This window comes from Andrena cerasifolii, chromosome 8 (genome assembly GCF_050908995.1).
Source record: "Andrena cerasifolii isolate SP2316 chromosome 8, iyAndCera1_principal, whole genome shotgun sequence".
Lineage (NCBI taxonomy): Eukaryota > Metazoa > Arthropoda > Insecta > Hymenoptera > Andrenidae > Andrena > Andrena cerasifolii.
The window spans coordinates 7,327,734-7,351,263 of NC_135125.1; the positions used below are offsets into that span (position 1 = coordinate 7,327,734).

At 46.4% G+C, this 23,530-nt stretch overlaps 1 protein-coding gene across 3 annotated transcripts in view; it reads left to right on the forward strand.

Moving 5' to 3' along the window:
- Window positions 1–23,530, forward strand: part of N (neurogenic locus Notch protein) — a 281,303-nt gene that overhangs the window by 154,234 nt on the left and 103,539 nt on the right. For all 3 annotated transcript variants that reach the window (XM_076819252.1, XM_076819253.1, XM_076819254.1), the window contains 2 exons: window positions 11,365–11,721; window positions 15,344–15,499. In XM_076819252.1, coding sequence (XP_076675367.1) covers window positions 11,365–11,721; window positions 15,344–15,499 — 513 coding nt within the window. The remainder of the gene's footprint in view (window positions 1–11,364; window positions 11,722–15,343; window positions 15,500–23,530) is intronic.

Genomic DNA, 23,530 nt, shown 5'->3' on the forward strand with positions numbered 1-23,530 from the left:
TGCTAAAATTTTGGTGAGTAGAAATGCGGACACGACGGTGATTCACTTGACCCTAAATCTAATCACCTGTTTTCTACTTAACAAAAATTAAAAATAGTAAAAAAATCTACACCCAGAGCACAACACGGTATCTGTTTTTGTTATTAAATAAGAACTTTTACTGCAGAACATGAGCAGAAATTGGGACATTCACCTTATACATGTTACCTTTGGTGCTCGCGGAATTTATATTGCAACGTGGCAAAAAGGAAAGCAAGAAGCAGGCTTGAAACACTAAATCTTGTAACGAAATAGTCTCAGCATAATTCAATCTTCCGCAGCTGTTTCACACCTCTATATTTGCCGGTAGTTTATTCTAAAATTTGCAATCGTTCTCCAAATGTTTCGTCGTCCCCTGCAATTCTGATTTCACTCTGGCAGAGAAGACCCTCGTTAGCACCTGTAATCTCGTTCGATCATAATTCGCCCAAAACAATGACTTGCTATCGAGCCCTCTATCGGTGCCTTTGATTTGGCGCGAATGAAAGGGGGAACCACCTGTTGAATGCCACCTGTTGCGCGACGCTCCGCGTTCCCGCCAACGACTGTGAGGAAGCTTTTCTCAGCTTCGTGCCCTTCGATTTAAATAGCAGCTCTGTAAACTTCGCGTGCAATTTAGCCCCTTTGTGCAGCCACGTTTTTCTCATACGGCAGCAAGCCGCGCCACCGGTTTCTGAAGATAGCACGCAACGAAGTAACCCTTTTCGAGCCGGACTACTTGTTGATTGTTTTGTGGGTACCTGTTGCACAAAATCACTGGCTGCTGCTTTCGTTACACGATTACTATCCAGTGTGAGAACTCCAACCCCCTCCTGCCACGAGATGTCTGCGTTTCTGGACTCATCTTTCATGTTAACATGTTGCTCTTTCTCTGATCGACCACGTGGTTACACATCAATCATAAAATTTTTAGAAAAAGTTATCTAGAATATTTGCATCCAGTAGCTTTAAAACTCTTTATTGAGAGATCTATTTAAGCTTAAATAATAGAAGAAAAAAAACTTTGCATTCTGATGGTCAGAATTATTACTATAGTTCACAGCTATATATTCCCCCTCTTCTCACAAGAATTGCCCTTCCTCAACAAGTGGAGCACCGCTCCAAAACAGTTGTTTAATTCCCAAGATCATCCTGGATATTCAAATAAACCGTCCTGTTTGCACTCGAAGTTTATAACAGGACAGAAAGACGTTAATGAGGCCATCAAGAACGTCGAGCTCGTCGCCCACAGTCACCGAAGTTTATTTATAGAGAGCCTCCTTCTGGCCCCGCAGCAGCGTCTGGAGAATCTCTGTCGTGCGATTCATCTTCGGGGCTGTTATGATACCCAGCTGCGCGGGGGTGTGCGCGCCAGTGCCCTCGCCCCAGCAGAGACCCTCGAGAAATCGGAAAGGACACTTCCCCGGCGATATTCCGTGCCGGGACGTCGTTCCATTCCCAAGGATATCCTCAAATTAGACACTTCGGGAGCGTTTCGCGCATGCATTATTCATGGGCTCTTCAACGGGCCGCGCATAAATTTCGTGCCGGGGAGTTTCGAACCCTCCCGTGAGAGTGGAGGTTCGGATTACCTGCGCGTATCCCCGTCTACGCTCCCCTGATTAAGCTTCTTACTTAACGAGCGAGATATTAAAGAAAGCGCGGAGGTGAGGTGACAGACAGCGGAATCTCTGACGGGCGAAAGGGTAATTTTTTTCTTCCATCGGACGCGCAGGAGCGATGCGCGCGGAAAAGTGGATCCGGTTTTGGTAAGGGCAGAGTTGCTGGGCCTAGCGGTTCCGTGGGCCCCCGAAAACGTCCCTCAATCGCGATCCGAGAGGAGAGTGCATTAAGGCCCAGTGCGCGCACCATCTCGGCGCCCGGATCTCTCCTCTCCCGTGGCACCCCTCCACAGCCCGCTTGGACCCGTCATTAACCGGGGACCCTCCTCTTGGTGAAGCCATTACCCATTCAAATTACGCTTATCGGTGGGTCCTTTCTCGAGTACGTGCACCTTTTAAGGTCCCAGAAAATGGACGAAGGAGCGGGAGGTTGGCGGGGGAAAGAACGCGAGGCGGGCGAGAGAGGGACGAAGTATTAAGGCTCAGGCGACTGTGTACAAATCACGGCCGTATGCATCGGCGTGGATTACTGCTGTCCAGCCTGCTGCACTTGGACAACAGGGCTACCTGCAGATAACGTTCCGTTTGCTCTCGCCTCGTCCCCGTCACCCACTCCTACGTCCACCGCTGTCTCTTATGAATTATTTACCTCTCACAGCTCTGCTCTGTCTTCGTCGCCCTCGGACAAAGTGCCTCACGACCGCTCCCAATCCTGGCCGCACCGAACGTCCGGTCCTTGGATCTGTTCCTTTCCATACACGCGGTGCCGGAGATACGATCGTCGGGTAAATTGAATCGACACGATTTTCCACCGCGGAAATTGGGGTACGGAGGAATTCTAAGGACACCGAGGAGAGGGATTGCAGGTCGAGATCGAAATCTGTTCGCAGCGCGGCAGGCTCGTTTTGGGGGCGCGACGGCGCTTTTAAGGGGGTATTCTAGTCTAGACGCTCGTTTTTGAAGATGATATTTGGAAATTAATTCTGGAAAACCTATCGCTCCTACGGGACAGGGGTTTTGCACGCATATTTAGTAGTGCTTGAACTGTCAACACCAATTTTTGGAATGCATTATATTGAAATTTGTACAAGTTACACGCCGAAGCGCAGGTCATGTCATCAAAAACCGACCCCATCGGGCGCACGAATTGCGGCCGTCCTAGTCATCTGAAACGAAAGTACCAAAGATTTTTTTAAACTATATGAGTGTAGTTATCGCCCGAACTAGATGTAACCAAGTCCGGACGTTGTTACCGAAATCGCAGCTGTTTAAAAATTTATATTTGATTTTTTCGAATTTTCTTGAGCTAAAACAAGGCGTGGGGAAGATTGTACTGAAACTATTTATATAATTCTACTTCGGGCTATAGGTACACATTCACTGTGAATGTGTGCAAAATTTCAGCTCAATCGGTCCAGTAGTTTTTGAGAAAAATGTGCGCCCGATTTCAAAAAATTGTTTCGAGAAAAACGCGTTTAAAGTTACGACCTATACAACTGAAGTTACGGTAGATAACGACTAATTTCTGTAACTTCTCCCTAATCTGCTATACCAGGACCGTAGAGGAAACCTTCCTCAGCTTAAAAAATATCATGTTGGGCAGCCCTCTCTTCTCTGCTGGCAGTCATAGCCTCTTCAGATACAAGGGTCGAGGAAACGATTACGTGCCACGCCGCGGCCTTAAGCCCCTATAACTCTGGGAGTTCTACGAATTTCGCCTCAATATTTTATGGACATATTTTCGAAACCCTAAACTATTAGAAAATCAAAAAAAAAATCAAATTTTTGGGTAGAATACCCCTTTAAGAAAATGGCCTGCCAAGTTGAATTAGAGCATTCCGCTGTCGCGAAAATCTGGTTAGGAGCCTTAAGTCTTTTGATTAGGCTACTGACCGATCGGAGATCCACTGGGAATTTCGAAAATCTGGAGCGGAAATCTTAGCAGCGTGAGCTTGTTCCGTGGCAATGTTGCCTCTTTGCGGCAGTCGATGACGTCGAGGGCCCAGAGGAACGAGCGCGGTTATTTTCCTGAAACGATGCACTCGCCGGGACTGGGAATCGTTGCGGCATGGCATGCGGGTCTCTAAGGGCTCTCTAATCGTTGCCCCCCTTACCGACTGTTTGGGAATTCTAACAAGCGTGCAAAGCGTTTTAAGGCCTCGCGGTGCTTCGTTAGAGGTCTAACGAGGGGCGAATCGCATTGCAATAATTACTCCATACATGGGCATGAATGTGCGCCGCTTGTCCGGCGATCGAGATGGATGGCGATCGATGTCCATTTGTAAAGTAGCGCTAATCCGCTAATAAGCTGCACGCTGCGCCGCGATTGTTTTCCACATCCCGGGGACTCCATTCCCTGGCCCGGTTGCGAGAGCAACTTGTCCGCTCCGGAGTGGTTAATTGATGAATTCAAGACACTCTTACGTAAATAACGTTATGCTTTATATATATATATATATATGTTGTCACGGCCTACATCTCGCGCTGCTTTAAAGTACACACATTTTAGCACTTTTAAATCGTTTAAAGCAACGTCTGTAATTGACAAGGCTCGCCGGCCATTTGTCTTTCACGCGCGAACATACGCGGTGTACCAAGAGACATTGATAAACTGCTCGTTCTCGTGTTTGATGTATGAAGATTGAGATCTTCGTTAATATTGCTTTGGAACGTTAATATTGTCGCGGTGCGTATTGGAAATAACCGAGGGAAATTTGTTTCTCCAACGTACCCAGGGTTTCCGAATGTTCTCGTTGTCGTCGGTTTTGTGATTGGCCCGATAATTGTCGCGGCTCGCGACAGGTGCGCCCGCGTATCACGATGGCCCTAATAATTATAAAGTTCCTCCAACAGCGCACTTATCGCGGCGGACAAACAATTTTTCCATGGTTCACCCCCGTGGCGTGCTCGTGGCCACCCGGTGCCAGCCATGCTTTTTGGTGGGGAGGCACGGGCCGCTGTTAACCTTCCTCCTCGCTTCGTGGGCCCCGATGGGCCCCCCCAGTGGCTCTCAACCCCCGTCCGGTACGGTGCACTTCCGAAATTCCAGGGCAAGGGCGCCATATGGTGATACGGAACGCGCCGCTTCCGTGTCGCGGGCTTTCCTTCCTTCGTGAATGGACGCTCTCGGGAAGTGCTGCTGCGCCACGTTCGATTCTCTCCTCTGCTTCTCCCTGCTAGGAGACTAATAATCTTAGCCAACCTAATCTTCGATAGTTATCTGCTTTCATCTTGCGTTATTACCAGAAACGTGCAATGCAGGCTTCCACTGATGTGCAAAAGAGTAACAAAGCCTCCTTTTTCCGCGCACGCTCATCCTCCGCTGCAGATTTTTAGCGACCTACTAATTGCCATTGTCTTTGCACCGTACACTACGGCATCCTCGCGTTCGGATTCATTAAAATAATCGAGGGTAGATGACCCAGCCAGCGTTTACTCCATTTACCGCTGCTAATCCCGAGGCCGGCCGAGCGATCGTTGCCGCAGATCTCTCCCGCGAGACACGGGCTCCGCTTTCATTTCACGGGTCGATTACCCATCTCGATAACAGGTGTCCCGGGAATAATCGTTGCACGCTCGTGCGCCTTCGATTCGCGAAGGTGGCTGGGTAGCGTTTCGCGTCGCCAGGAAAATTTCGTCGAAGAGCCCTCCTCGCGACGGGCGCTCGGAGGGACGCCCGCTTCTTTTGCGCGCCACGGCGAAACGATTGTTGGAGCGTGAAAGCAGGAAGTCGAAGGGCGGCACTCCGCCGGTTGAGCACCGCTGGCCACAGTCGGCGGCATGAGAATTTTCCCACAGTCCCCACCACATGGCCTGCGGCCGACGCACACCCGCTCTCGCGACGTTGCCACACCTCTGCCAGGCTGAGAAGCACTGTGTTGCCGCGGGAGGGGAGCGAGGGGGGAGGGACGAGAGAGCACGCCGTTGGAAGAGGGGCAGAGAAAGGAGAGCCAGGGGGAGAGAGAGAGAGATCTGTGAAACGAAGGAGTGAATGGGGCGGTGGGGGAGTGGGTGAGAGGGTGGATCAGTGACAGAGGAAAGGAGGAAAGGTGAGGCTGAGAGAGGAGCGCGTATGATTGGGAGAGTGCTCGCTAAATGGAGAAACAGAGACAGGGGTTCTGCGGCGAGGAAGAATGAGTCGCTCGGAGAAAGGTGAAAGAAGAGAAACATGTGGTGATGGAGAGATAGGGAGAGAGAGAAAGGGGACCTCTTTGCGCAATTAGAGGAAGGTGGAGGGCTCGGAGAGCTGTGTGGTAAGAAATGCTGGGTGAGGATTTTTGTCGGAGCTTAGGAAATGGACGGCTGATAGATGGGTGTACTATAAAACTTACTACCGACAAGGAGAGTATTTTAGGTGTCCACCTCCGATCATTTTTCAACGCAGTTTTCACCCCCCAAATATGAAAACGGGGAAAAATAAAAAAACACGTATTTCTTATTTTTCGGTCCTCTATAACGTATCCAAAAATCAAAATGACCGGAGGCGGACACCTAAAGTACTCTCCTCGTGAGACTTTGAGTGGCTCAAGCTTTTGAAGAATGCCCCTTCAACGTTTGTACAAAGTGAACTCTCTGGGCTTGGTTTTTTCACCCAGTGAACATTCGGGGATAGTCGGATACTACTTTAGCCCGAACAGGATGCAAATCGCCACTCACAGCCACTCGCAGTGCCGAAGTAAATGTATGAAGAGCCTCACTGGTGCAAAGAATTGGTACTTTGAGCTGTGCAGGCAGGTCTGCAAAGTTCCATCGTTTTCGGCTTCGGATGGTGGCTCAGAGCAGAGTGAGTCAGACTCGGCGACGCAAATGTCAGGCTACGGTTCGAGTAGCTTAGGGAAAGTTTTCACAGATCGTTACATAATTATTCGCGAACATCTCTTCCTCCCTAAAGTTGCTAATTCTCCGAAGCTCCAACCACACGCTCCCCCGCAATTTCTGTAGGAAACAGTAGCGTTGCGTTACAGATCGGAAGGACACTTCCTAGTCCGAGGAAACAGAACGATATCCCCGTGGTAAAGAAGCCACGACGGTGCACCGACGCAAGGGTCAAAGGGGTTTCCACCTTTTTTTCAACGTGAGAACCGCGCAAGTCTGGAGAGCCGCGGGGCTCCTTTCCCCGTTTCCTCGCGCAGCCCGAGCCGCAGGAAACAGGTCGAAATCCTTGAATTCCGCTGGAACGCTCAGAGGGGGCGGGTGGAGCAGAGCCCGTTGGGTCGATCTCCTTTTTCCCCCCGCGGCCGAAGCTCCGTTCCTCTCCGAAGGTGAATGAAATCATTCCAAGTACCCTGAACCACCGACTAATTGCCAGGGCTTTACAGGATTCTCGAAATTCCAGCGGGAGCGCCCGACCTTGCTCCCTCTGCTCGTATCCTTCTCGATCACGAACGGCTACCCTCGAGCGCTCCTTTCCCATCATTTCATCGTCAGATTCGAAATGGCGTCGAGCCGCTCGCCTCCTTCCTATCCGCTTCGACCATTAGGCAAGAATTACCCCATAGTGGTTTTTCAGCTAGGGTTGGCGTATCGCTAAAGAGCCATGGGAAAGGGGGGGGGGGCATGGGGGAGCCTGCGTCGAAGCGGGGTTCCAACCACCGAAAACGAGCAGGCAGAAGGATGGAGCGGAGCGTACACGGAGAATTTATACCGGTGTTCCGCTCGTTACGGCCCTGCATCTGTAACGAAGTAACGGATACGTATCCTTCGTCGAATAGGGCCCGTTCCGCACGCAGACACCGCTCGGACTCGCAGGGATTTACACGCACACACGATCCCCGATCGTTTCGATCTGGGGTGAGGCTCATGGACAATTGCAATTATGGGCCTCCGTTCAAGTTGATTTATAAGTGGTGGAGCCGTTCCCTCCTTGTCCATCGCACCCGCACCGCCGCCAGCTCGCGTAATCCCCTCCCCTTGCTCTGTCTCTGTTTCGTCATACACGCGAACCATCGTTGACGATCCGTTCACCTTTCCACTGTGCACACAGTCACCGCGGGATTAGACACTTCTCATCGTCGTTCCGGAACGCGATGGGACTTGGCTGGTGTTCGGTAGAATTCTGGGAAGCGAAGGCTACACCCTTATGGAAATGAGCCCTTGCTCGATGGGAGAAATGGGGATCCTTGAGCACATTCAAGCTTCTGAATGGTGCGATCTGTATTTAGTTATTTAGCGGGTGCAATAGTTGCTGGGGAGATGGATTTCTAGCTGCGAAACGAATCTCAGGTGATGTAAAATTAAAGTGCGATAAGAAGAGCAGTTATGAAATTTATTTCGTTTACTTCTTCTTTGTGGAGACACCAACTATTATATTCTCTTCAGAGATATTGCACGGAGTTGTTTCTTTGCAAGCTTCTCCTCCGCCACAGCGATACCTGCAAACAATAGAAAGTTAGTTACACTTTCAGTCACCCGATGGTCTCAATTCCTCCGCGGAGGGGTGACAGTTCTTGCATGCATTCTCTTCTTTGTTACCAGCACGGCGCAAGAAGAGAGAAACGGGGCGACATCAACGCGAAACGAAACGCCCAAGCAAATTTCGTCCCTCCTTTTGTCCTCTTCGGTATCGATATTAGCAGCAATCGATTCGCTCTGGATCCGCGACGTGTTCATACGTCCTCCTCCGTGTTTCTTACCCCGTGAAACAAGAATAGCTGCAGTTTTTCGTCGCCCTATCGCTACAATTTCCCTTGTTCCAAGACCCCCGAAGAGAAAACGAAACGCCGGGCGGTCTCGCCGCGGCTGCACTTCCGTTTTTTCGGGGACAGCCCGCGGGCACCTCGTAAAGCATCGATTTAACGCCGTCAGGAAGGCATAAGGAAGGTGAAACCTTCGCGCGTAGAGGCACGAGGTTTGCCAAGACGCGGCGCAAATTGGCGAGCAGGAAAGCACCGTGATCTGGAGTTTTACGACGCAAGAGTCCCACGTGCAAAGCAACGAGCCAGTGCCCTGTAATCCGGTAACCCAAGCTGGGAAACCTCGTCGCGATTCCAGTTTCGAATCACCGCCGAAATTCTGCCTGGAAGCCCCGCGCGCGGCCATCTGTTGCCTCGTGAAATCGGTTAGCAGCGATTTCGGTGGGACATGCCTCTGGAATGAAAGGAAAAAGAAAGCTGGAGGAAAGAAGTCGCCGAAGACACGCTTCGTCGACTGTACCGACGTTATCGACCTCTTCAGATCCAGCCACCGAATTCTCGGCTGCCCTGTACCGAATCCACGATCGTGATCGCCTTCGTCGTAGGCTCGTAGTGAAACGCCAAACGCTAGTTAAGATTCGACTGTGAAATTATTTCTTGGAACGGAGGAGAGTCGGCCGACGTTGTGTGGCTCCCTCGGAGGGATAATGGCGCACGCGGAACGGCCGATTTACTTTTGCATCGCTTTAATATTAATGTTACCGCCCCCTCTTTGTCGACCGCGGTATAATAACGTCGTGGCCGGGGCGGTTATACATATGTACGCCGGGGATAGGCACTTTTTCCCCCAACGAAACTGTATATCACGTGTAGCAACCAGTGCAGATGCATAGGAAGTTTAGTTAACCGCTCTATCGAGCATAAATTATGCGCGCCATTAGAGTTGGTAACTATGGCTCGCGAGCAGGTATGCATCGGTGGTCAGCGACTGATACGGATAGATAAGGGCGGATGGAAGGTACTGGCGTGTGTTTGTGTGCGGATCGTGTTCGCGTCTGTGGCTCGGAGTTGAGGAAGATGTCTTCTGTCATCGAGAGCGAAATATCAGCCGGATTTCCTTGTTCGGTTTTGCTCGGTGTTCGTGCCGAGGATGCTGGACGGAGCGAGGGGAGTGGTGCTGATTTTAAGTCGTTATGTAAGCTCGGTGATTGCTTTGCAGCATTTCGTGGAGTGTATTTTAATGGTGGAGTGGAGGTAGGAGATGTGGGACATGAGGTGCTGGTTGAGGTAATGCTACGAGAGTTTCTGGTTCTTGTCCGCTGAGCTGCTGGGTTCTTTTTTTTTTTTAGTAGTGGTCCAATTGTCTTAGGTATCTGCTGAGATTCATTTTTTAGGAGTGGATGATGTGAAGGTACTTTGTATTAATTATTTCTGCTCGTGGCTCAGTTTTCTCTGAGTTATCCATATGTGCACTTGATCTTTTCATTGATCCATTTTACATTACATATGTTTTATGAAATGAAATGCTTTAGATAATTGTTTTATAAAATTGAATTTATAGAAATGTATTTAATATGAATTAAAATGTCGAGGTTTACGATTTAATGGTTTATTAAAAATATTTTGATTAATTTAATTATTGGAGGGTAATTGAATTTCTGAAAATGTGTTCAGTATGAATTAAAAGGTTGAGGCTTATGATTTCATGGTTTACTAAAAATATTTTAATTTAATATCAGTTAAATTAATTGATTTATAAATATAAGTTTTAAATATTAATTTTCTAAATAAGAATTATATTTTTGTGAACAAAATTAAATGTAAAAATTAAGGAAAGAGAAGTAGTTAAAGATTTCAAAATCGTTTTATTGAAATTTCACTATTTTACATGTTTATTTAATTTGACTTAAGATTTCTATTCAACATCGCACTATCATCATCAGAATACCACTTGCACATTATCAATGTTCCTTCCATTGATCGCTGCTTTCCTCCAAAATACAATTCCCAAATATACATAACTTCATTGAATCAAGTCAACTGCGGTTAGACAGAGCAAATACTCGTTCCACCGCTTTCGACGACAGCCTGCAGAAGACAGTGCTCTCCAGCAACAAGATTCAGTCGACTTGCAAATAACTGAACTAACTTCATGCTACCTCGATTTTGTCGATCACCTAGCACCTCGCTTCTTCCCTATGCAGCTGTTTTTGCAAACTGCGAAGGCACGGTAATTTTCCGTTTTAATTAAAAGATACCGCCTTCTTGCGGCACTCTGGAGAATTTTTCTTGAATCTTTCTTCGATTTAACGGTTAGAATCTTGCTCCGGCTGATCGTCCAGGGAAAGTCTTGCCTATCTATTTGCTCGCCGTTTATTCGTAGAATCGATCGATCGGTGCATCGAGCTATCGATTTCACGGTCATCGAGCTCTATCGCTTTATCTGGAGCGCCTGGATCGTTCCTGCTTCTGCCCTCGTCCTTTTATTCTCCTATAAATTCGTCGAACAATAAAACCTCCTGCGTCCGCAGGCTCGTTTTAATGTAACAAACAGTTATTTTTTCCTTTGCGAAGAGCGTAGGTACAAGATGAACACGGGAACGTGGCGTAATAATGAGTTCTCTTTACGATCGTAACGATCATCGATACAGTCGAAGCTGGTAAAGGGATTGTAAGTTCTCGTTTCTACCTCCGTGATTGTCTGTTTGTCTTTCAATCTCTCCTCTTTGATAGAAGACCGCTTCTAAATCACAATTTACACAAGCCGATTGTAAAATGATTCTCCAGTGCAAATCCTTCGACGAGCCACGTACGCAAAATTTTACGAGTAGATATTTTATAAAGTTTCATATTTACACAGTTCAGTAATGAAAATTGTCCTCTGCATTTGCTCTATAATAATTTCTGTATTAACACTTCGAGCTCAGCTAGGATATTTCCACCAATAATTTATAATACTAAATGAAACTCTTCTTTAATTATTACCTTTTTTTCTGACCACAGATGATACCTGATTTTTTATAATACCTATATGAAGAAATGACAAATATCCAAACTTCTGTTTAACACGACACGTTTCTTTTATGTTGCAGGTTTTCGAGGCGATCAGTGCGAAGAGAACATCGACGATTGTCCAGGTAATCTCTGCCAAAATGGCGCGACCTGCATGGACAGGGTGAACGAATACTCGTGCCTCTGTCCGCCGTCGTACACGGGCACGCAGTGCGAGTTGGACGTCGATGAGTGCTCCGTTCGGCCATCCCTTTGCCACAATGGTGCCACATGCACGAATTCGCCTGGCAGTTACTCGTGCATATGCGTGAATGGCTGGACAGGGCTAGATTGCAGCGTCAACATCGACGATTGCGCGGGTGCAGCCTGCTTCAACGGAGCTACCTGCATCGACCGTGTTGGCAGCTTCTACTGCCAGTGCACCTATGGAAAGACTGGTGAGTGTATTACAATTTCGTAGTTCGATTCATTTAGAAGTGGACACTTATGGAAGAGAAGTAAAGTAGTACTACAAAACCCTACATAATTATGTGAATTCCAAAGTAAGAGAAAATAAGGGATGATGATAATATCTCTTCCTAGAGCTCCTCGCGTTATTCTCCTTCATGTACTCTATTCGACATAGAACACAAAAATCCCTACCATGGGAGCAGTGGCGCACTCAGGACTTAATTTTGGGGGGAGTCGAGTTCAGCGAATAAAAATATATCCAATGCAAATTCAATAAAATTCATCAGGCGGTTATACAAATTTATTGAAAGAATAAAATTCGGTGTTCTTTTCTTCTTACAACGCCCCTTCTTTGAGGGGTGCCAGGTCCCTTGGTCTCTCTCTGAGTGCGCCACTCTATGGGAGCTAAAAAAGAATCGACTTGGGCGATATGGGAAGCCTTAGTAACAATTCACAACCCCTTATATTCCCTCTGTTGAATTTGAACCATCTGCAATACTCCTCGACCATCAATTAATCATCCCAACACTTCACGCTTTTACAATCCATCAAACTCATTCAAACAAAAATGCTCGCGATGCTTTCAAATCTGTCGCTACTTCTATTAAACGCTGACTCAACTCGAGCATCCATGCGATCATTGAAGAAAGTAATGCCCAAGTCGTTTCTTCCTCCGACTCCAGGATAAGTCATTCCCCAGCCACTGGGCCGGCGCGTTTCAGCGAACAGAGTGGATTAGCTCGAAACCGACACAAAGTTTCCGTAACAAGGCCGCGGCTGGGATCGTGTCGGTATTATGCACCGCGAGGGGATCGACGTGGCAGGTGCATCTGCACGTGCAACAATATGATGCAGCCTCCCCGCGGACGCAGAAGGGTCCCTCGGAATCTCGGGATTCCGGGGGCCCCGGCAGCCTAGCCTTACCGAGACCGACGACCTTGAGGACTGAAAACGAGTTTCTGTCCTTACTTTCCTACCCGAGGGGCCGCGGCGGACGGTTTTCAGATCGATCGTCCCGACGGCGATCGCCAAATACAGGCATCCCTCTACCGCCTCGGCATTGTTGCAATTCCTCCGAGACCCCTGCGCGCCGCGCGGTGACTTTTTTCCGCGGCGCAAGCTCGGGAAATCTTGAATAAAGGAATTCGCGCGCGGACCTCGCAGCTTGCGGTGAGCACGAGGGAGGGCGAGTCCGGGAGACTTCAACGCGTGGAATGTCGTGTTTCGTTGATCCCGTTGTACGAGGCTTTGCTGCTGGAAGCAAGTGCCGATGGTACATACGTATTGCATAGCGAGTGGAATTTTTTGGGGATTGGGGTTGAAAGGTGACCTGATTATTAGGGATTCAAAAAGTAGCGCCAAGGGTGTTTCAGAGCTGTAGATATGAAATTTAGTGAATAGAATTTGCAATAGCAAGGAAATGTTAGGTCACATTAGGTTCAAATCATAAGTTTAGTGAAATAAAAAATAAAAAGTTAGATCATTAGGTATAAATCATAACTTTAGTGAAATAAAAAAATAAAAAGTTAACAAATTAGGTATAAATCATAATTTTAGTGGATAGAATTCGTGGAATAAAAAGGCAGAAGTTAGGTCATTAGGTACAAATCATAACTTTAGTGAAATAAAAAATAAAAAGTTAGCAAATTAGGTATAAATCATATTTTTAGTGGATGAAATTCGCGGAATCAAAAGGCAGAAGTGAGGTCATTAGGTACAATCATAACTTTAGTAGATAGAATTTATTGAACCGAAAATAAAAGGTTAGATCATTAGGTGCAAATCATAACTTTAATGGATAGAATTTTTGAAATATAAAATTAGAAGGTAGGTCATTAGGTATAGATCGCAACTTTAGTGAATAGAATTCGTGTAACAGAGAAGGAGTTATAACAAAAGGAGACGCGAAAAGTAAATTAAATTTTCCTGTTCGTACGTTTCATTCTACCTACTGTAGTTGGATGTTTCAATGAATTTAGAATAGCGATCTAAGATCCCCTCGGAGATTCTTGGAAGGCGTTCACAGGACGTCGATGAGGCTTAGCGCCAGATTTACGATCCCATTGCTCCGGAACAGTTTTAACAACGCGGCAGAGGTTAACGGATTTACAATACGTACGTACGCATAACGATGGCGTCTCGAGGTCTGCGTTGAAGCCTGGGGGCTCCGTTTCTTGCGCGTATGGACGCAGTTACAGTTAGTCGCGGGTGTAATCGTGCATCTGCACCGCGGTTTACTCTGGTTTATATACGAACATCCTAGACATACATGTCCCGTTATCGAGATCCGTGCGTGAAGGTAGCAGTGTCAGTGGCCAACAAAGGGTACACTTTTTACACGTCTCGCACGCCTGCAGATGATATCTGGCCATGATAAATTCGAGCATTAAGCGCATCCCAAACGTGTTGTACAAAACTGAGCACAAATGCAACGTCCTGTTTCAATGCGCACCGAATTATGAGATCTTTCGCTGGATAAGTGCCTTCGATACTCTTGTCGTGTAGATACTGTTGCGAGAACGGTTTGAAGATACAGTGCATACCGATATATCTATGATAGTTGGTGTGAATAATCGGAATAGCTTATTTTCAATAGCTAGGGTACTGTTAGGACACATTATATCACAACGAGGGGACGTAAACTACTCGCGTCAAGTAGAGCCTAGGATTCAGTTTCACGACAGCAATTTGTGCTGAAACATCCTTCATTACAATGCTGCGATGTGCTACTTTCTGTCATCTGTTCTCTGCTTATTGATTTGCAGTATTTACATTCTTTGTACTGTGAATCGCCATATAGTAGAGTCCTATAGTCGATATTAGTACCACCTCGAATCGTTGTGCATAGGTAAGCTTTAGTTCTAAAAATTTTAAGAAATAATGAACAGTATAATTATAATAATAGTTTATTGACGGAAATAAATTCCACTTATGCGTCGAAAAAATGGCAATAAAGCCCTTAAGTGTAAAGCTTCGACATCGCAGATATCCGACAACTAATTAGAGCTAATCGTGGATGAGATAATTAGAGGATGATTCTCTTAGCGTGATCATAATTTTAGATTTAAATATATTTAATTTAATATACTCCGAAATCTATAAATTCAAAATGAACGCAGCATAGTACACGAAGCTTGAACGCATCAGCAACACTTTCCAAGCAGTTTCACCTAATCCCTCGACTTTCCTCGAATTTCCTCGCCCGCTTCGCTTCAGGGAGCAATTAAGCCGTCCTATCGTGTAAGCACACCGGTATTTCTTATAATTTACTGAACGCCAATGCCCGCGGGGGCACAGATCGGCCGGCAAGAGTCGCTGGGATTTGTCACCAGCCTCTCTCCGTCTCTCCGTGTCCCCCAGACTCTTCTGCGATCCCCGAGTGCAACATTTCTGGCTAGGTTACGCGATACAGGCCTTAATGATGCCCATCTTTGGCAGCGGACGCCGTGTTTGGTGTTGGACGATCGACACTTTTGTCCTAGAAACGCACGCAACCGGCAGCATTAACGCGCCGGGGCCCCTTCAAAATGGCCGCCCTCCGGTTGCGTGGATTTTTCGCCCGCGCGACAGGACAATCGGATGATGAATCGCCTGTTTCTTGTCTTCCAGGGCTGCTCTGCCATCTCGACGACGCGTGCACATCGAACCCCTGCCACGAGGGCGCGATCTGCGACACCAGCCCCATCAATGGATCCTTCACTTGCTCCTGCGCCACTGGCTACAAGGGGGTGGACTGCTCGGAGGACATCGACGAGTGCGAGCAGGGTGAGTACGACTAATTTTCTCAATCTTGCGGATTCTGCGGACTTTTCGAGCCCAATCGCTACGGACGATGGGGATGATGGGCGAGGAGCTTGATCTTTGATCTAGAGGTTCAGCTTTTGGGGAGTTGATGAAAGGATCGATCGATTTTCTGTTTGTATAACTATCGAAAGGTAATAATTAGGCGAAGAAGACTTCTTCGAAGGGATTTTGAAGTGTTATTTTAATTTCAATATTTACAATTATTACTTTTAATATTTAATCTTATAATTTTAATATTAATTTTAATTGTTTTGGAGCAAAGTATCGTGTTAATTTGAAATTTGAGAATTCAGAAATTTTTTTTATTGTTTACTGATCCTGGTCTTCGCGAGATGGTCACCGTAGTCTTACTTTAATTATTTTTCTACCACTGAGGACGATTGATTAACATAAAATAAAGGGGAATATGAATGGTATTTAATCGAAAAGTCGACGTACTATTACGAAAGAAAATAGTGGCTCATGTAACAATGAATAGAGGCAGAACGGTGTAGTTTATAACCACCATTAGTTTACTGGTACGCTGTTAAATGACGTAAAAGGATCGTGCACGTTCAGCCAGCTGAGCAGTACAATCTCGAACTGTTTCGAGCAGAATCCCGCTTTGAAACGAAAGTAATGCGTGCCCTCGCCTCGCGGTGGTGCCTCGCCGGGCACGGTTATTAATGATTCGGCCGGTCTAAAAACTCTCGATGATGATTTAGCGCATGAACGGGCAAGAAAAATATCTCGCAGATCGTATCTGATGGACTTTATCGCAGCACGGTTTAATCCCTGTATTAAAACACTTGGGGGAGTAATAAATGATCGTTGCTCGTTCTACTTGCCAAAGAATCTGAACAATTCGTGCCAAACATCGCTGGGAGTTGAAACTGCAATAAATTTACAATACCTTCGCTTATCCGTTTAGCGAATCTCTCGACCTGAATCTCGTTGCTTCGCTCTAAATTTATTTGCCAGCGATTCGACGCTCGGTTCTCTGCTAAAGTAATCTAATAATCACTCGTTCGACTACGCTTGGCAGTACTGTCAGTCACATTCCATTTAAAGATGTTTGAGTAAGCTTCGCGATGGACAGTGTTATTCCACTGTCGATGCGTGATTTCGCTGCCTTTGTCGGCCAGCGACGTTTCGTCATTGTGCTCGCGGGATTTTAAATCAGATACCGATGAGATCAAACGATGACCTCGTCGATCTCGCGGGGTCAATACGTCGCTTGACAATTTTTATCTAGTCATGCACGATCTTACGCGGGTCGGTGTACGCGTGTTTTGCATGACCTGCGCGTGTTAACACGGTCCCGTCGGCGTGGGCAGTACAATGCAGCGACGAGTTAATCGACGGCACTCTGCTATCCCCTCGAATCTGTACGTAAAAACGCGAGCTCAAGACCACGTTACGCGATCGTATAATTCAGAATGTACAATATCTCATTATGGCCGATACACGGCCATCGTTGCGTAAAGGAAATGAATTATACCCGTCGACGTCCAGGAAGAAATGCTTAACTATGTGGGCATTGCGTCACTGGCTCGTTTGATCGATATTTAATAATTTGATTGGCTTCCCTTTTTACTCTCGAGGAACAGAATAGATTGCTCAATTTCCTGTTTCGGTTACCAGGAGAAAAGGCTCGCAGCGAATTTTTTACGATTCTTGTAACCGCTTAGATATTAGAATTCAGGATTAGTAGAATTGAGAACAAATTTAGAATTTCGTTTTGCTAGGTAATTAACCCTCCATGGTGTCATCTCTTCTTATAATCACAACTTGGTCACTTGATTGCATTAGGAATGTGAATTTTGATACGATAAAATTTGTATAGTTAAAAAATAGTAGCGGAGAAAACAATGTTTTTTGCTGAAATTCACCAGATTTTTAAATTTTAATATTAAGATCTAAAAATTCCCCAAAATATTGGCAAATACGTGCGATACACCCCGCGTGACCACGAAGGGTTAATTAGGAGATATTATCCTTATTTTATCGCTCAGAATAAGAATAATATTTAACTAAAGTGTGTAACTTATTTATTGTAGAAAAGAAGGAAAGTATCAGCTCCGAGGATTGATAATTCGATAAGCTTATAACAGTTTCCAAAGTCCGATTCCCGAAACCATAGTGCGCAGGCGTGTGCGTTTAACCGAAGAGATCGAGAACAGCCGATAATTGTTAGATTAATGTGCGGGATCGTGCGAGAAAGCCCCCACAGTTCGTGCAAATTGAAATCCCGCACGGGGTAGATTGACGCACGGGAATCGATCGATTGCGATCGATTAATTCGGTGCTGGATTCATTCATCCTGCGTGCTTCCACGTCCATGCTGTTACTCCCTTCCCGTTATTGCTGTTGTCGTCGACCGTGATTGATCTATCATGAACGAAGAATCCCTGATCGTTGCTGCAATCTTATCTGAATGCAACCGCGCCATGAAGTATCGATTGCAACTGCCCTCGATCGCTGTTGTGGGAAATGATGGCACTTGCGGCAGGGTATAATTAAACTTTCATCCGCGTGCAGACACATGGTTATTTATTAAGCATCTCTCCGTTTCGCAAATTACAATTTTTGTAGTTTAAATTGCAAGGGGAAGAAAGTATAAAGGAATAGATTAGTGAAAGTTCTTACAGAAAGCAGATTCGTCAGATCTCAATCGGAATAATTTATTACTCCTTAAACAATGGTTCAGTGGGATTGTAAATTTTCCAAGAAAAACAGTAAATTTTTGTCCGTTCGTGCTGTAAGTAGGGGAACGTAACATGTATGCCTGAATAGTGGGTCACCGAAGAAAGATGCTTGAATGGAGGGAGAGCAGGTCTTTTCAGACATTTCTTTCAGACAGCTCGTTCACGATCTCGTTCTCAAAGCATTCCACGCGAACACCTGTAGGGTACGCTGCGCCTGAATAAGTATCCTGGGAGGACGTCGATCAGCGATCTTTTTTCTTATTTCCATTTCGTATCTCCGGGCGAACTTGTCATTCGTAAGCCGTTCCCCCTCTGCTGATTCTTCGAGAATGAGTTACCCTGATGCGCAGCTTGCGATTGGAGGGCCCCCGTACGATGTATCGAGCAAGCCCTACTGCCAGAACACCGAGGATTATTAATAATTCCTCCGGGATAATTGATGGTCCGGAGAGAATTTATGTTTCGGACTGCGCGTTACACGTTGATATCGATCGATCGACAGTTGTCTCGAAAGCATTTCGGCGGGCCTCTTTGAATCCTCCCAGCCGGGCACGTTCACCTCTTTACCATTCTTCCCCTTCAAATGAAGATTACTTGCAATCGAAACAGCGTCTACTGATTCGATACGCTTCGTTTCATTCTAATCCACTGTGGAATTTCGTCAAGTGAATTATATTCGAGCAGGGGATTCTTGTCGAGACGTTTCATCGATTTACAGAGAAATCGTAAGAATATTGAAAATCTATGCAATTGTCGCGAAGCAGGTTATTAATATAGAGAATAATTAATTTCTATATTTAAACTTTAAGACTTTCGTGTGCAAAATATTAAGGGAAATACAGTTCAGGTGCAGCTTGCAATTGCATCAGTGGGTCACAAAAATATAAGACTCGCTGAATAAGATTTCTGTCCCCCCAGTTTTCTCCATCTTCGCACAGAAAGTAGCTGTACCCAACCTGCCCGCAAAATTTACACCGATCATCGAGAAATTGAGAATTTTTTTTTAAGGAAATCTCCGAATTTCAAGAACCTACAAAAGCTGTCCTTAAATTCTATTAATCAGTTTATCAATGTACCTACCAGAGAAACTAAATATTGCAGCACTTCCTAATTCTTTGCACAATTTTTATTCTACACACATTGTTTGTCAGTTTTCCATTAAACCAATTGATTATATTCTGGAAATATTAACTTTTATCAGGAACACCTGTATATTTACTTTCACAAAATAACGAGCAAAGAATAATCATAAATAAATTGGAAAAAAATCATTGAAAATAACAGGAAAAGATAACGACAAAAATAATTTGGTTCAGCTAGAATCGCATTTTGAACCACTGTGCGACCCCAAGAATCCAAGTGCCTTCTCCTCGTCTTTCGAGGACGTCCCGTCAAATCACGTGGAATGGTGGAAACGCTGGAAATCATCGGGTTTCACGCGGAACGATAGAAACCCAGCGTCGGTTCCGCGTAACGTGCACTCCGCGCGGTTGTAATGGGTTTGCAATTAACCGGTGGACAGGCAGTAGTCGGCGTTTAATTAATAGTCCGGCGGAGAATCGGGCCCAGCATGGTGCCCACACACCTCGATGATTTTCTTCATACGCGGGCCTCTTCCTGCCGTTTATCTCGCCGCATTATCAGCCGGAATTCGATTTATGATATTGCGGCGGGGAACGCGCTGTCAATCGGCGGTGGCGTCGTTGACATGGAAATAAGTGGCGAACACACCGCGGCCGTGCTCGATCACCCGTGAACCAGGAAAAATCGCTATGGCCATGGGTAACGAGGGGGGCCGTTCACCGTTAGCGCAAAAGGAAACCGATCGGTATCGGCAGTTTACAGGGGAAACGGAAAAACCAGACGGGACTTTTTGTTATCTAATCCTCTGCCTTAACATCGGCGGTTCGCTTCTTGCGCCAGCTGGTAATGCAGAGCCGAATGGAGATCACAGTGTACGAAGTTTCTGCGGTGTTGCTTGGCGATTCTTTTGGCATCGGTTAATGGAGCAGAGGAATGGAAATTGAACGGAACTTCTTGCCCACTGTTCGCTTGGACTTCAATTTGCCTGTGTTCATAATTTACAAATCGACGAATTTTACGCAGCCCAAGATTTGCCGCTCCGAGCAGTTGCCCTGCTAATAGGAATGCTTGAAATAGTCAGGATCATTGCTCGAAGGTACTCATCCAGAAAACGAAGCCCTTGAAAACACCTACGAATAAATCCCCCCCGTTCTCTGCTGGCCTGATAATAAATACACGCCGTCTATCCGAGCCTACCGGTTAATACGTTTCGTTCCACACAAAGACACTTCATTAATAATCAGAACCGCGTGTTTCGTATCCCAGCGCAGCTCGTTCGTCCTCTCCTCGTTGCAAGGCAGACGCTCGCTTCCCTCTTTCTCGCATTAGCGAGCGAGCAGTCCCGTTTCCCCGTCGCGTTAATCAACCGCACCGGGGGGGAATTAATTGGATTTCGGGGGTGAGCGTCAACAATCGCGCTCGTCTGCCTCGCGCCTAGCTCACCCTCCGACACACCCCGGCGTCGTTATGCCAGCCGGGTAACGAGCGTCCAGCCATTCATTCTCTGTATTTCATTAAACGAGCGCGAGACACCGCGCGTTTCGTCGTCTTAGGCGGTAATTTAGCAAACATCCGCGGCGTCACGTCCGCCCGGGCAATCAATCTGCCCCGGTCCTCGGGGCCCCGTTTTTGCGCTTTCCTTTTCGCGTCGCTCTCGCTGGGCCCGCGCTTTATTTCCCCGGGCGAGATTGACGGGTTATCGCTGAATAGTCCCCCGGCCGCAGTCGCCGCGGGAGAAAGCGTGGCTGGCGGGGCCCGGGCCTCATCCCCCCCCCCTCTCTGCACCAGATTTCGGCCGTTAAAGTTTTTTATAGCCGCATAATGAATTAAGGATCCCAGTTTTTCTGGGCGAGCGGGCCCCCGTCCGAGAACCCGTTCCTCCCCGACGGTAGACAGTGCCGTGTGTCATGCTTCGAACGCGAGGATTGTAATTAGGAAGACATTACTCAAAGAGAGGGCCTTTTCTCCCCCGACCCCGACCCACCGCCCTTCGGGGCACGGAATGATTCGTGCGCTTCTTCTTCGTCCTCTTTTTCCCGGGCCCTTTCCTGACGAGCCGCGCTCGGGGGCGTGCTGTTGGTCAGTTCATGGACACCATTTTGGGGAACCGGATAGTGGTTGATTAGGAGGATTATTTTGTCGAGGGTAGGTTTGATAGTGATGCGAAGAGTGGAATGGTTTGAAGTTTCAATCCCCTTGGCTTGCTAAGAGTTTGCAAATATTGTATTCTTTCCATTGGTATATGAGTTTTCGAGACGCTAGTGTTTTTTTTTAATCACTATTCTTCAATTATCTGTTCTATAAGCTGATCGTCAAATAATCTAAAGTTTAAGTAACTTTTATTTGATCCGTTATTTAAATCTTTTTTCTTTAGTTAATGCCCAACTCTGGTTAATTCTTATGAAAATCTATGTTAATTTTTCTATTAATTTTTCCCCTATTAAAAACTGCCGGACACGCCAGCAATTCGATAAATATTATTCATCAATTTTTGGCACGCGCAGATAAAAAGGTTCGCCTCCCCTGGTCTAAAGCACAAGAGAGGCACGAGTCGGGCCTGTGGGACTGTACAAATTCCGTTATAACTTTTAAATATATCTGATATTTCTTAGAAAATTCTACTGTAACTTGAAAGGATTTTTGCACCGACAATAGAAGCTGCAGAATTAATAACGAAACAATATTTCACAGTCATAATCCATCAACTACTTAACCAATTTTCCAGCAAACTCCTATTCTGGACCGTCTTCTCTCGATTTTTTTTAATACCACTGGTAATTAGTTGAAGCTCGCATCCCCCTCGCCTCATTTACCCCGCCCCTTTGTTCCTCTTTATTGCCTTTCGGTGGTACAAGTCATTAAATCTCGACGAACGTCCACTCTCTTCCTGCTCATCTCCCGACGACTGCCTCCGGCAGTCAGATTCCCTGGCTCGATAAAGATGACGGCTCTCGTTGCTTCCGATCGATCGTCCGCCATCGAAATCCCGAGGATTCGCTTGCCGGATCGCCGCCGGGCATAATTATTTGGTGGATCAATGACGCGTTAAAGACACTTGCGTGTGATCGTTCAACCCCTGTCTGGCATCAGTGATTTTTTATTTTCCCGTTCCTGTGTGGAGGAATACGTGTTCATTCCTCTTCCATTTCAACGGTATTTATGCTGACTACCTAACAACAAGTTTAATAACTTTAATAATATAAAATTCTTTATTTACAATTGGTCCCTGGACAGAAGGAGTCCCCACTATCTTCATAATCATCAAAACTCTCATTTCTAGCATAATATCTCAAATTCACAAAGTACACATAGATTTGCATAACTCTGCATCAATATACTGCCCTCCCTCCCCCAGAAAAAAATCGATTAAAGCTTCAAAGCCATCACATCTTAATCGATATCCCAAGCAGCATCATGTGCAAAACACGTGACGATTTCGAGCCCCCTCGCTGCGTTGACGTTAACTGCAATTTTATTCGTCGAGGAGGATGGGGTCCATGGAAACTTTTCGTTCTTCTGCCGCGATTCCTGGCCTCTGGGGCGCGACTCCCACAAAGGAAAAGCATCTCCGACGGGTACGGCTAATTTCAGGGAGGAAGACGTAATTTATTCGCCGCTGTTCCCGAGAGGGACGTCTGTCCCGGCGAGATAAGGTCGTCTCGTGCGTTTCGTGCGACGCCGCGACTCTTCTCTTGTATAATTCGTCTGCCGGTGGGCTCCGTTGAGTCGCGAAAAAGAGGTCCCACTCTTCGTGGCTTTCCCCCCCTCTCTCTCTCTCTTTCTCTCTCGGCTTATAAATATTTACGCTGGATTCCTGAAAACGTCGGTCCATTTGCAGCGAAGGACCACCGCAAATGGGTCGTTCTCCGAGCACTTTGGTCCGGTGTTGAATTACATCGTCGGTGCCGCGGCCATCTTTGTGGGCCCCGAAATTCCCCGAGACGCGCGAAGATGACACCGTCGGGACGTCATAATTCTTGACAATGGGGTGAAAGCACATTGCGTGTGGTGAAAGCGTCTTTTTTTTTCTTGTTTATGGTAGGTAGGTACCTAACACTTTGGCACCCCCTCGAGTTACGCGAAATCAAATACTGCCTTTCGCTTGAAATTCGGGGTGAAGTACGTTAAGTTTTCAAGGGAAGTATAAACGTTTGAGTGAAATGTTGAAAGAATTTAAAAAGGGACTTTAATTTCATAACATCCAAAATTGAATATGTTCCAC